The following is a 13,963-nucleotide window of genomic DNA, read 5'->3' on the forward strand; positions in this document are numbered from 1 at the left end:
CTGAACTTGTTCTCCTAAAAGGTTTACACTCATCTCTCTTGAACCCACAAAGTGAGGATCTCCAAATCTACATAGAATCTCTGGGCTTCATCTCCTGTCCAAACTCCACTTGTACATTTCCATATCTGCTAGGTATGTTTACAGAGACATTCTGCTAGCACCTCAAACTCAGCAGAACCCAAACAAAATTCACTATTATTCCCCCAAGCTGTGCATCTTCTCTCCTGTTTTCTTTAGCTGTTAGTGGTGGTTTCACTTCTCAGTCAACCAGATTTTAATGTTCACAGTTACCACTGCTTTTTCCCTTTCTCTACACTCACCATGTCTTGTTGATCCCAATCCTGAAATGTTAGCAATCATTTTCTTTTTTTCCCTCTGTGCCTTGTGAAAACAACTTTAAATCACATCCTAACACTTAAGTCAGTTTCCCAACTGGTCTCAATAGCTAGCTCCAATCTCTCTAGACCCATGGTTCTCAACCAGGGGTGATTTCATACTACAGCAAACATTTGTGGCCACAGGGGCCAAGGATGCCCAAACATCCTAAAATGCACAGGACAGTCCCATAACAAAGAGTCACCTGGCCCAAAAGTGAATAGTGCTGAGGTTGAGAAAATCCGTGCTGTTTAACAGGACAGTTAGTTCGTCTTTTCATCTCTTACTTAAAAATGTACTTAAGATATAAGTCATACTTCCTGCTCATCCCTACTTTTCCATTTTCCTTCCTATGTTGTGCTCTCTGGCATGAGCTTGTACCCTAACTGATGCCTACCATCCTTCAAGGCAGAAATAACTTTTCCATCTTCTGAATTTCCAAGAACGTACTGGTTTCTGACTCTGTGCAGTATGTATGTTATATATGTCTGATTCACCTCTGAATCTATCTATAGTCTTACATTGTGTCTACCAAACAGGTAACCACATCACCAGCCTTCAGTGAATATAAGACTTAATCTATGGTTTAATTTATTCACAAATACTGCATTTCTCCTCTTCTTCCCTGCTCCCTCTGAAATTAGGTTTATAGATATAACTTGCTTCAGAAAATGGAAATCTGAGCAGAAGTGCAGTGAGTCTCTTAAAAGAAGCGGGGATAGGAGTAGGGGAAGAGACCTTTAAAAGCCAGTAAGGTATTCACTGCATTTCTTTCCCACTGCTATGGGGACAGTGGTTAAAAAAAGTCTAAGACTTTTTTTTGAGGGGAGGGGTAAATTTCACAAGCTGTTGTAGATTTAAGGTGTACAGCCTGTTACTTGGATATATTTATATACTGTACCTTGATTTCCACTGAGGCAATATTCATTCACATCATTTTAGTACAATACTGTCTATATTCATTATATTGAGGATCAAGTCACTATGGTTTATTTACTACTCATAAGTTTGTACCCTTATCTTACTCCCCAACCCTACATTCCCTGATAACCACCTTTTACTGTTTTAACAGGTTTGACTTTTTTTAGATTCCACATGTAAGTGATAATGTACAGTACTTGTTTGTATCTACACTTATTTCACTTAGCACAAGGTGCTTAAGGTCCATCCCTGTTGTCACAGATGGTAGGTCATCCTCCTTTCTCATGGCTAAACAATATTCCATTGTGTGTAGGAACCATATCAGAAAGCCTACATTTAGATCGAAATTCTCCAAGAGCCTGAAACTATATGACTTCACTGATCATGGCTCTTCTGCTGCTGACCCACACTACACATACAAAGAATGAGTGAGGCCAAGCAAAGCCTCCACCACCACCGCCTTCATGTTTAGATTTCAGTGTGTTTCTTATAGCATTATATCCTTGCTTCACTGATTCACAATCAATGTTAAGATGCATAATTTCATGGATCACTAAAAAAGGAAAAATGCCTCCAGTCTCACAAGCCATGATTGTACAATGCAGCCTGATTTCAGAGATTTTAAAATATGGAAAATGATGAGCTGTGAAACCAATAAAATACGGTATTACTATATTTGATAAATGAATGAACATGGAGATAGTTTACAAAAATTATTTCCATTCACTCTCAGTAGAAACATTGTACAACATCTGTGAACTAAAACCAGCAAGAAAAGTTCTCATCCATAGGTTCACAGTAGAACATGTGTCTTTAAGGAAAGTATATGAAAACTGTAGCTCTATCCTTCAAAATAAAATTTATGAAATTATTTTTTTGACAACTGTAAGTGGTTCTATGAAATCCCTTTTTTTATATATGAATCTCTTGCAATAAATTACTGCTCCAGGCAATTAAGCTTTTAGGTCAGAACACAGAACCACAACTCAAGTTTTCCCATCATACTTTTCAACCTTAAAATCTACTCGGTAGTCTCCGAGTGTTTTTATGTACTGTGTTCTTACACTAAAACTCAATGCACAGGGCTTCCCCTGTGGTCCAGTTGTTAAAACCCCACGCGTCCACTGCAAGGGGCTTGGATTCGATCTTCGGTTGAGGAACCAAGATCCTGTATGCCACACAGTGCAGCCAAAAAGTAAATAAGAAACACTAAAATTTTTTCAAAAATCCTTATAAAACGCTGTCTATATATGACTAGTCTTATATGACTACCCCCTATGTATATGACTCTCCTACCTCTACATTTATGTAGGAATGATTCCCCAATATATGGAAAAGTACTACAAATTTCGTTAGTGTGCAAAGTCTGAAAAACTCCATGAATGTTATAGCAACTATCAAATTTCTGCTTGCTGTAGGAATTTTTACATTTTATTGGTGCAATAACAGGATTCATTCACCTACAGAATGGAATTAAGAATGTATAATTTCTACATTAATAGCTTACTGGTTGATTTACTTTTTTAGTTAATAAGAACAATACTGACTTTACATGAATTATGACGAAATATGGGGCTTCCGCGGTGGATCAGCAGTAAAGAATTCACTTGCAACACAGGAGACGCAGGTTGGACCTCTGGGTGGGGAAGATTCCCTGGAGAAGCGCATGGCAACGCACTCCAGTATTCTTGCCTGGAGAATTCCATGGACAGAGCAGCCTGGTGGGCTACAGCCCATGGGGTCGCAAAGAGTCAGAGACGACTGAGAGACCGAGTCCAGCATGATGAGATATACTGTCAGCTTACCTTGTTTTTACATACAAACAAAACTTCTGAAGCCAAATTATGATTGATTGTGTATGAGGGAGAAGTATACAAACTGCATATTAATATTTAGCATGCAGAAGTGATCTGAACTGTAGCCAATATCACCACCTGCACCTCAAAGAGCACCAGGAATTTCATTTAACTACCTGAATCTTTAAAATCTATCAGATCAGATCAGTCGCTCAGTCGTGTCCAACTCTGCGACCCCATGAATCGCAGCACGCCAGGCCTCCCTGTCCATCACCAACTCCTGGAGTTCACTCAGACTCACGTCCATCGAGTCAGTGATGCCATCCAGCCATCTCATCCTCTGTCATCCCCTTCTCCTCCTGCCCCCAATCCCTCCCAGCATCACAGTCTTTTCCAATGAGTCAACTCTTCACATGAGGTGGCCAAGTACTGGAGTTTCAGCTTCAGCATCATTCCTTCCAAAGAAATCCCAGGGCTGATCTCCTTCAGAATGGACTGGTTGGATCTCCTTGCAGTCCAAGGGACTCTCAAGAGTCTTCTCCAACATTATTTAGAAGTGAAAAATGCGGGTGTACTAGATTTTCCCTCTAAAATCTGACTTTATATGCTGCTACTTTTCATAATGTTTTTTTCCTTAATTCTGTGAATTCGTGACTCCTTTCTTCATTCACTCACTGAACCCCTGTACTCATCACATATACTGTACAGATGCTAAAGATGACATTTCTGCACTAAGGAATTCCAATAGAATACAAGGGAAAAAACCAAGTAGACAAATAACTATGCAAAACTATATTTAAGACTAATGACGTGTTACAGGGTTCAGAAGAAAGAGAAAACAGCTTTCAGGAGAAAGAAAACTAGTCAAGTGAGCTGAGCTAAATCTTGAAGGATGAGTAACATTTTCATTTTTTCAAAAAAGGGGAGAAATTGGGGAGCAGTACCAATTTTCAAGGCAGGTAAGTCAGGAGCAGAGAAAAAGAACTGAAATGTATTGTGTTTACATGCAAGGCTACAGTCACACTTACAGGAAGTTAATGGAGAATATACCTTCTATTATATTCCCACATTTTAGAGTAAACAGAGGCTACTAAGGGATGAAATAATTTACTCAAGGTGCTACATGCGGATTAGCATGCAGGTCTCTTTGAAGTCACAGCATGATTAAATAACAGTATATATTAAAAGTGTCAGAACTATTTAGGTTAGAATGGAATACAAGAGCACGAACACCATTTTCAAGAGTTGGGCCTCCTTGTAAAAGCAATGGAGGAATCTAGCAACTAAAAGTTAGGGAATAGAAAAATGGCAGGAAGATAGAGGGATCTGTCTAGAAAGTTTATAATAAAAGTTCAGCAGTGGCAAATAAAACAGACATGAGACAGTCTTCTCTTTTTCTTCCCTTAGATTTATTTCTTCAACTGTGTAGTCACAGAACAATCAATTTTCATTTTGTTCATACATAAAAATTTGTTACTAAACAACAGTAGTTCATAAATTGTTAATGGTCTGGTCAACTGAGGTTATAAATAAAATATTAATATAAGTCAATTAATTTTTTCAAGCAAGAAATAATTAGAATAAAACATATTCTGATGGAAAAGACAAGGTTTGGAAACTGATTATTAGGTTCAGAGAGCACGAGGAAAAAAGTTAAAAAAACCCTGAAGTCAAAAACCTGGGACTTGAATAATCAAGAACAGTCATAAAGAGAAAAATGAGCAGGAAGAGATGGGTATCTGCCCTGCTTTGGGTAAGGGGTGAGAGAGGGGAGTTTATAAATTTATTTTTAGACAGGTTCCATCTGAGCATCTCCTTAACTGTGAGCACTTCTACTGTGAGTAGGACCAGCAGATAAAAATGTGTGACCAGTGCTAAGGAGAGAAGCAGGGCTGAGCTATGTAGTGAGACACATCTACAAAGTTACAAAAGTTGAAGCTATGAGAGTGGATCACTCTACTCACTGGGGTGGGAGAGGTTAGGGGCCGCAGATCCTTTCGAGTCAATAACTAAGGTGTCTTCCAAAGCCTGGAGTGACTTTCAAGATTTCTCATTTAGAGAGCAGTTTGGAAGTAGTTCTTTTCATTTCAGCCTTATCCCACAATTTCACATAATTTCAATCACAAAGAATGCTTTTTTCTGTACAATGCGGCTGACCAAGGAATGGAAACATGGAATTGTTCTGGCCTAGGGCTTCTCTAACTATGTAAAAAGGTCTATAGGACACACCACAGCAAATAACTTTAAAGAACTTCACTGTGCTTCTTCAAATAATTTTCTTCCCTATTAACCTAGTGGCCAAAGGAGAAAAAGTTGTTAATTTCATAGTATCAAGAAACAACTGTACATGATTGAAAAAGCCAAGATATTATTCTAGATTAATTCCTAAAATGCTTCCTACCACAAGGTTTATATGAAACTATACCAGCGGCATAAAACTTTTAAATGTGTCAAAGAAAAATAAACTTTGTTCTAAAATGATCAAAACACAAATTAAAACCCAACACTATTTAACATTTAGTTATTTACAATTTCTATTAAAACCAAACAGAACTACTGTTTCTCCTCTTTCAAATTAAGCTGTCAAACTAAAAACAAACTTATAAGTCCAGATTCTATCATCAATTGTTAAGGAAGCCTAATGTCGCAAGTGTATCAACTTCTGATTCAGACAAACTAAGGTTTAAATAGCGCCTTAGTACTGCCTACTTAAGTGTCCTTCTGTGAATAACTTAAAGGTTTTCAAAACTTATTTTAATTATTTTGTGAAATAGTAATAATAAAATCTAGTTCAAACTTACAACAAATTAAAAGTATCTTCTGAGTTAGGCATATACAAAGCCTGGTACTGCACGTCTTAACAGTTTCCCTTCCTTATATCTGCAATCAGTAATGGAAATTCCAAGAGCACTGAAGTACTAAAAACTTATTCTTGAAAATTACAAACAAGGTGGCAAAAAAGTAAAATTCAAATATTAGTTTTTAAAAATCACCTTTAAATCTATTTCCGATTCTATGTGAAAGGTCCTTCTCCAACAGATTAAAAAGAACATTTAAACAAATAAAGTAACAAGACTGTTAGAATTTCACTTAACCAGTTACTTGAATCTAATCCCAGTTAATATTTTTCTTAAATCACGAAAAAAAGTAATCAGAAATTTATAGGTAAAATATTTTCAGAATAGTCTTACAAAACTCTAAGTAAAAACAAACCCATGAAATTCCTTCAAATGAGTTTTCATTCATTTACTCTTAAAACATGGTATTGGGCATCCATAAAGAAGAAGACTCCCCCACCTCATTCCTGCAACTTTATGGAGTTTAGCGCCGGATAATAAGAAATCGTGTCATCTCATTTTGAAAAAAACTTGGCTATTTTAGGCGTTTACAACACATGGCAGGTCTATATTAACTCCCACACTAAGTACTCTCTCCTCAGCTAGATTTCTAGTCACTTGAGCTACTAATCACCACTTACCAACAGCAGAACGAAAAACATGACAATCCCTTTGCAAAAAACTTTTTAGCACTACTTAATATTAAATGTGTATGCATATCTGCTTACATTTTCAGTTATCAATTTATGGTTATTTACCAATATTACACATGTGAATCCTGTGCAGCAACTTTTATGTACATAAGGATCTGCCTAACAGGCCTGTGAATTATGGAGAACCTTGTTGCTCTCCCCACTTTGTAGTTTTATTATCACTTTCACCAAAGAGCACAGAGGTTATTAAAAAAAAACAACTTTTTCCCCGAAACTAAAGATGAGGCTGACTGCTGCACGTTTACAATGGGAAGAAGACAGAACATGACATTTCGGTACAAGAACACAGGATATAAAAACACTTGGAGCAGAACGTTCCAACCGAAAATATCCTTAGGCTTACACCAAGATTTCTTAAACACCAGTATGTGTGTGTGCTTCATATATGACAGAACTGCTTTGAAGTTTAAGAAAATGAGCCCTACTAAATTAAGAGTGGACACTTCGAAAACTGTAACTATCTTATTCAAAGTTATGTCAGTTACTTCTGAGTTTGAGAAACATTAAGGATCTTCCCAGGAAATACTCAAAATTAGTAGGGTACTTCTGTCCCTCAATACACAGACTGGGGAGTGGGACCTCACAGGGGCCAAATGAAACCGCGAGAGAACCAGTGCAATGATCAGATTTCCTCAAATGCCTGAGAACTTAAGTAGTTCATCTGGTTCCAATGCTGTCACAGCATCTAAGATACAGTAAAAGGAGTTGCACAATCTCCCGTTTTCCGAAGAAGTCTAGCAGTACAATGGGGCGCCACCAAATCGGCCCCCAGGAGGGCTGCTGCCAACAGGGGTAGCAAACAACTGGGGGAGGGGGTGTCTTTTTGTGAGCAACTTCATTGCCTCCAGGGGAACATGGGAACTGCAGAGCCTACAGCTAAAGCCGAAAAAGAAAAGGAAAAAAAAAAAAAGACTTCCACGGGTAAAGGGAAAAAAAAGAATCAGAGAACCTAGAAAAGGAAGCATTTTGCTGGTGGGAGGAGGGAGTAGAAGAGAGAAGTGAAGGTCTGCTTCCTAAGCGATTTTTCTCCCTTAGCGCTCACCCCGGCCAGGCCTTCGGGCTGCGTACTGTCCTTGGGCCGCTTCCAGGCCGGGACCCAGACCCTTCTGCAGTTCCCGACCCGGACACAGGGCCTCGCGGCCAAGGCGCCAGGAGAGGGGCCCCGGCGGCCGCCGCCCTCCGCGCCCCCCGCCCCCGCCCGTCGCGCCAAGCGCCGCCGCCCAGCTCGCGCTTCCTATTTTCGGAGCACACACCCTACAAGGATCGGAGCGAGCAGGCCCGGCGGAGACCTGCCCCCGCGCGGCCTCGGGTGACTGACAGGGGCAGGCACTAGGGCGCCGCGAGAAGGGAAGGAAGGGCAGCCGAGGGCACCGACCAATGCCTCTTCTCCGGCGACCAGACTGCGGGCCGATACAGCGGGGCTCTACTGGCCCCCCGAACGACTAGCTCCGCCGGCCCCGAGGCTCTTACCTTCTCTTCATCAGACAACTGCTCCTCCAGATCCGCCATTTTTCTTCTGGCGACAAACCGCGGTAGCGGCGGCGGCGGTAGCGGGCACCTGACTTCCCCCTTTCCGTGCGGTCCTTCTCGCTGCGCGCCCCCGCCAAGGGAGGGGCTCACAGCCCAGGCCGCCCGCGCACGCGCCCTGGGAGCCCCGCCTCCCTCTACCCGGCCCACCCCCGAAAGATGGCTGTGCGCGTGCGCGGGTATCTCCGCGGCCAGGGAATGGGGAGGCGTTGCCTACCGCCGTCTGCTACGCGCTTGTCAGCATCCCGAGTTTAGAATTATTTCCCCGCTGTTGACCATATGGACCCAGTCTGCGACGAGTACATTTTGAGCCCTTGATTATGTTCCCATCAAGTCCTGAACTCTGCCAGCTAAAATGTGAACAAGTGCACAAATAGCTTTTAAACACTTTTTTTTTAGTGACGGGAAAAATATTCGACGTTAGTTAAAATATGCACTTACAACCCAGTACATAATTGGAAGATGTTCGGATATATTCATTAAAGAAATAACTGTTGGTATTTTATTGTGTGTGTGTGTGTGTGTGTGTGTGTGTGTGTGTGTGTGTGTGAGCGCACGCGCGCGCATTGGGGCGGGGGTGGATGGCGGGTACTGCGGTCTCTGGAGATGTACAATGTTAAGCAAAACCCAAAGAAACCTCGGTTCTGAAGAAATTTGTTGTCTCTTCGTTAAACGAATGTAATACACAGTTATGTTAAACATAGATCCTACCCTTCTGAATAGGGAATGCCTGGTTAAATATGGAAAAGCCCAGTAAAAAATTGAATTTCAGATAAACGATGAATATAATTTATAGTATTACATATAATTTAAGTATTCTCCAGTGAAACATTTGAGCAACATAAAAAAATTACTTATGTTTTCAAATTTTATTGGATGTCTGTCAATTTATTAGCTACTTCTGAATCTTCAAGTTTGGAAAGAGATGAAGATGTAGTCAAAGCTGTGTATATAAACTGGCTAGGAATTTTATAAAGTGCAGTTGCTGATTCAGTAGGTCTGGGATAGGGCTGCAGGCTCTGTACTCCTAACAAGCTCCCCGGTAATGTCAATGCTACCCATCTGGAGACCACAGATTGAGTAGAAAGACCTTAGAGTTTAGATAAGAATTAATACTTTAATCATTATGTTGTACACCTAAAACTAACACAATGTTACAAGTCCATTATATCTCAATAAAAAAGTCTATTCAATACAGACTGGGAGAAAATACTTGCAAACTATGCAACTGACAAGGGCTTAATTTACAAAATATACAAACAGGGCATACAATTCAATAACAAGAAACCAAACAACACAATCAAAAAATGAAATGTATGTCATTTCTGCAATGAAGACATACACATGGCCAATAGGCACATAAAAAGATGCTCAACATAAGTAATTATTCAGTTCAGTTCAGTTCAGTCGCTCAGTCGTGTCCGACTCTTTGCAGCCCCATGAATCGCAGCACGCCAGGCCTCCCTGTCCATTACCAACTCCCGGAGTTCACTCAGACTCACGTCCATCGAGTCAGTGATGCCATCCAGCCATCTCATCCTCTGTCGTCCCCTTCTCCTCCTGCCCCCAATCCCTCCCAGCATCAGAGTCTTTTCCAATGAGTCAACTCTTCGCATGAGGTGGCCAAAGTAATTATTAGACAAATGCAAATCAAAACTACAATGAGGTATAACTCACACTGGTCAGAATGGCGATCACTTGAAAGTCTACAAATAACAGGGAAATCCCTACACTGTTAAAAGGAATGGAAATTGGTGCAGCAACTATGGAAAACAGTATGGAGGTCCCTCAAAAAATTAAAAACAGAGTTGCCATAAGACCCAGCAATACCACTCCCAGGCATATATCCAGAGAAACCTTTAATTCAAAAAGATGCATGTACTCCAATGTTCATAGCAGAATTATTTACAATAGCCAAGAAATGGAAGAAAACTATATGTCCATTGACATATAAATGGATAAACCAGATGTGGTACATGTATACAATGGAATATTATGCAAACATAAAAGAGAATGAAACAGTGCCATCTGCAGCAACATAGATGGACCTAGAGATTATCATACCAAGTAAAGGAAGTCAGAAAGAGAAAGACAAATAACATATAATTTCAATCATATGTGGAATCTGGAATGCAAAAGTAGGAAGTCAAGAGATACCTGGAGTAACAGGCAAGTTTGGCCTTGGAGTACAAAAGGAAGCAGGGCAAAGACTAATGGAGTTTTGTCAAAAGAACTCACTGGTCATAGCAAAAATCCACTTTCAACAACACAAGAGACAACTCTACACATGGACATCACCAGACAGTCAATGCTGAAATCAGATGGATTATATTCTCTGTAGCCGAAGATGGAGAAGCTCTATAAAGTCAGAAAAAACAAGACCTGGAGCTAACTGTGGCTCAGATCATGAGCTCCTTATTGCAAAATTCAGACTTACATTGAAGAAAGTACAGAAGACCAGTAGGCCATTCAGGTATGACCTAAATCAAATCCCTTATGATTATACAGTGGAAGTGACAAATAGAGTCAAGAGATTAGATCGGATAGAGTGCCTGAAGAACTCTGGATGGAGGTTCATAACATTGTACAGGAGGTGGTGACTAAATCCATTCCCAAGGAAAAGAAATGGAACAAGGCAAAATAGTTGTCTGAGGAGGCCTTACAAATAGCTGAGAAAAGAAGAGAAGAGAAAGAAAAAGGAGAAAGGAAAGATATATTCATCCAAATGCAGAATTCCTAAGAATAGCAAGGAGAGATAAGAAAGCTTTCCTAAGTGAACAATGCAAAGAAATAGAGGGAAAAAATAGAATGGAAAAGACTAGAGATCTCTTCAAGAAATTAGAGGATGCCAAGGGAACATTTCATGCAAAGATGGACACGATAAAGGACAGAAACGGTATGGACCTAACATAAGCAAAAGATGTTAACAAGAGACGGCAAGAATACACAGAAGAACTGTACAAAAAAGGTCTTAATAACCCAGATAACCCCAGTGGTGTGGTCACTCACCTAGAGCCAGACGTTCTGGAGTGTGAAGTCAAGTGGGCCTTAGGAAGTATTACTACGAACAAAGGTAGTAGAGCTAATGGAATTCTAGATGTGTTATTTCAAATCCTAAAAGATGATGCTGTTAAAGTACTGCACTCAATATGCCAGCAAATTTGGGAAACTCAGCAGTGGCCACAGGACTGGAAAAGGTCAGTTTTCATTCCAATCCCAAAGAAAGACAATGCCAAAGAATGATCAAACTATCACACAATTGAGCTTATTTCATATGCTAGCAAGGTAATGCTCAAAATCCTTCAAGCTAGGCTTCAACAGTACGTGAACAGAGAAATTCCAGATGTACAAGTTGGATTTAGAAAAGGGGAAGAACAGAGATCAAATTGCCAACATCCATTTGATCACAGAAAAAGCAAGAGAATTCCAGAAAACCATTTACTTTTGCTTCGTTTACTACGCTAAAGCCTTTGACTGTATGGATCACAACAAACTGTGGAAAATTCTCAAAGAGATGGGAATACCAGACCACTTGAACTTGCTCCTGAGAAACCTGTATGCAGATCAAGTAGCAACAGTTAGAACTGGACATGGAACAACACACTGGTTCAAAATTGGGAAACGAGTATGTCAAAGCTGTATATTGTCACCCTGCTTATTTAATTAATATGCAGAGTATATCATGAGAAATGCTGGGCTGGATGAAGCACAATCTGGAATCAAGATTTCTATGAGAAATATCAATAATCTCAGATATGCTGATGATACACCCTAATGGCAGAAAGCGAAGAGGAACTAAAGAGCCTCTTGATAAAAGTGAAAGAGGAAATTGAAAAGCTGGCTTAAAACTCAACATTCAAAAAACTAAGATCATGGCATCTGGTCCCATCACTACGTGGCAAATAGATGGGGAAAAAAATGGAAACAGTGACAGCCTTTATTTTCTCGGGCTCCAAAATCACTGTGGATGGTGACTGCAGTCATGAAGTTAAAAGACACCTGCTCCATGAAAGAAAAGCTATGGCAAACCTAAGACAACATATTAAAAAGCAGAGACATCACTTTGTCGACAAAGATCCATAGAGTCAAAGCTATGGTTTTTCCATTTGTCACCCATGGATGTAAGAGTTGGACCATAAAGAAGGCTGGAATTGATTCTTTCAAACTGTAGTACTGGAAAGACTCTTGAGAGTCCCTTGGACAGCAAGGAGATCAAACCAGTCAATCCTAAAGGAAATCATCCTTGAATATTCATTGGAAGGACTGACTGAAGTTGAAGCTCCAATATTTTGGCCACCTGATGTGAAGTCTGGACTCATTGGGAAAGACCCTGATGCTGAGAAAGACTGAGGGCAGAAGAGGGTGACAGAGGATGTAACGGTTGGATGGCATCATTGACTTAATGGATATGAGTTTCAACAAACTCCGGTAGATAGTGAAGGACTGGGAAGTCTGGTGTGCCACAGTCCATGGGGTCACAAAGAGTCAGACATGACTGAATGACTGAACAACAACAATATGTGGAATCTAAACTATGACACAAATGAACTTATTAACAAAACAGAAACAAACTCACAGACATAGAGAACAAACTTATGGTTACCAGGGGAAAAGGAGGGAAGGGATAAACTGGGCAATTGGGATTGACATATACACACTACTATATATAAAATTGGAGAAGGCAATGGCACCCCACTCCAGTACTCTTGCCTGGAAAATCCCACGGATGGAGGAGCCTGGTGCTGCAGTCCCTGGGGTCGCTGCGAGTTGGACACGACTGAGCGGCTTCGATTTCACTTTTCACTTTCATCATTGGAGAAGGAAATGGCAACCCACTCCAGTGTTCTTGCCTGGAGAATCCCAGGGACGGCAGAGCCTGGTGGGCTGCTGTCTATGGGGTTGCACAGAGTCGGACACGACTAAAGTGACTTAGCAGCAGCATATATAAAATAGATAACTAATAATAGCTGCTGTATAGCACAGGGAACTCTACTTAGTACTCTGTAATGGCCTCTATCAGAAAGAATCTAAAAAAAAAAAAAAACTGGATATATACATAATTGATTAACCTTGCTGTATACCTGGAACTTATGCAATATTGTAAATCAACTATGCTTCAATTAAAAAAAAAAAAAAACTTACGGTTACCAAAGGGAAAGTCGTGGGGGAGGAATAAATTAGGAGTTTGGGATTAGTAGATAGATACAAACCACTATATACAAAATAAATAAGCAACAAGGTCTTACTGAATAGCACAGGAACTATATTCAATATCCTATAATAAACCATAATGGAAAAGAATATATACATACACACATATATGTATGTGTATGTGTGTGTAACTGAATCACTTCACAATACACCAGAAACTAACACAACGTAGTAAATCAACTATACTTCAATTTTTAAAAGTATATTTTAAAAAAAGACATTACTGAGTAGAAAATGAGACACTTGGCAACTTTTGAAGTGACGTGACATCATCAGAAATATGTCTAGCAAGATGAATCTGACAGCTGCATGTAAATGACATGTGAGAATACCTTAAAGAGCTCAAATAATTTTTCCTATGTAAAGCTTAATTATTAAGTAATTTACTGGGGGCTTCCCTGGTGGCTCAGCAGGTAAAGAATCTGCCTGCAATGCAGGAGTCGTAGAAGACGTAGGTTCGACCCCTGAGTGGGGAAGATCCCTTGGAGGAGGGCATGACAACCCACTCCAGTATTCTTGCCTGGAGAATCCCATGGACTGAGGAGCCTGGTGGGCTACAGTCCATAGGGTTGCAAAAAGTCAG

General features: G+C 40.2%; 1 protein-coding gene across 1 annotated transcript in view; it reads right to left on the minus strand.

Moving 5' to 3' along the window:
- The window catches only part of CAPZA2 (capping actin protein of muscle Z-line subunit alpha 2), a 56,461-nt gene extending 48,087 nt beyond the window's left edge, over nt 1-8,374 (minus strand). Inside the window, exon 1 of the mRNA XM_019958724.2 lies at nt 8,113-8,374. Coding sequence (XP_019814283.1) covers nt 8,113-8,151 — 39 coding nt within the window. The 5' untranslated portion in view covers nt 8,152-8,374. The remainder of the gene's footprint in view (nt 1-8,112) is intronic.
- Between the last annotated feature and the right edge of the window lie 5,589 nt (nt 8,375-13,963).

Source organism: Bos indicus, chromosome 4, assembly GCF_029378745.1.
Source record: "Bos indicus isolate NIAB-ARS_2022 breed Sahiwal x Tharparkar chromosome 4, NIAB-ARS_B.indTharparkar_mat_pri_1.0, whole genome shotgun sequence".
Classification (NCBI taxonomy): domain Eukaryota; kingdom Metazoa; phylum Chordata; class Mammalia; order Artiodactyla; family Bovidae; genus Bos; species Bos indicus.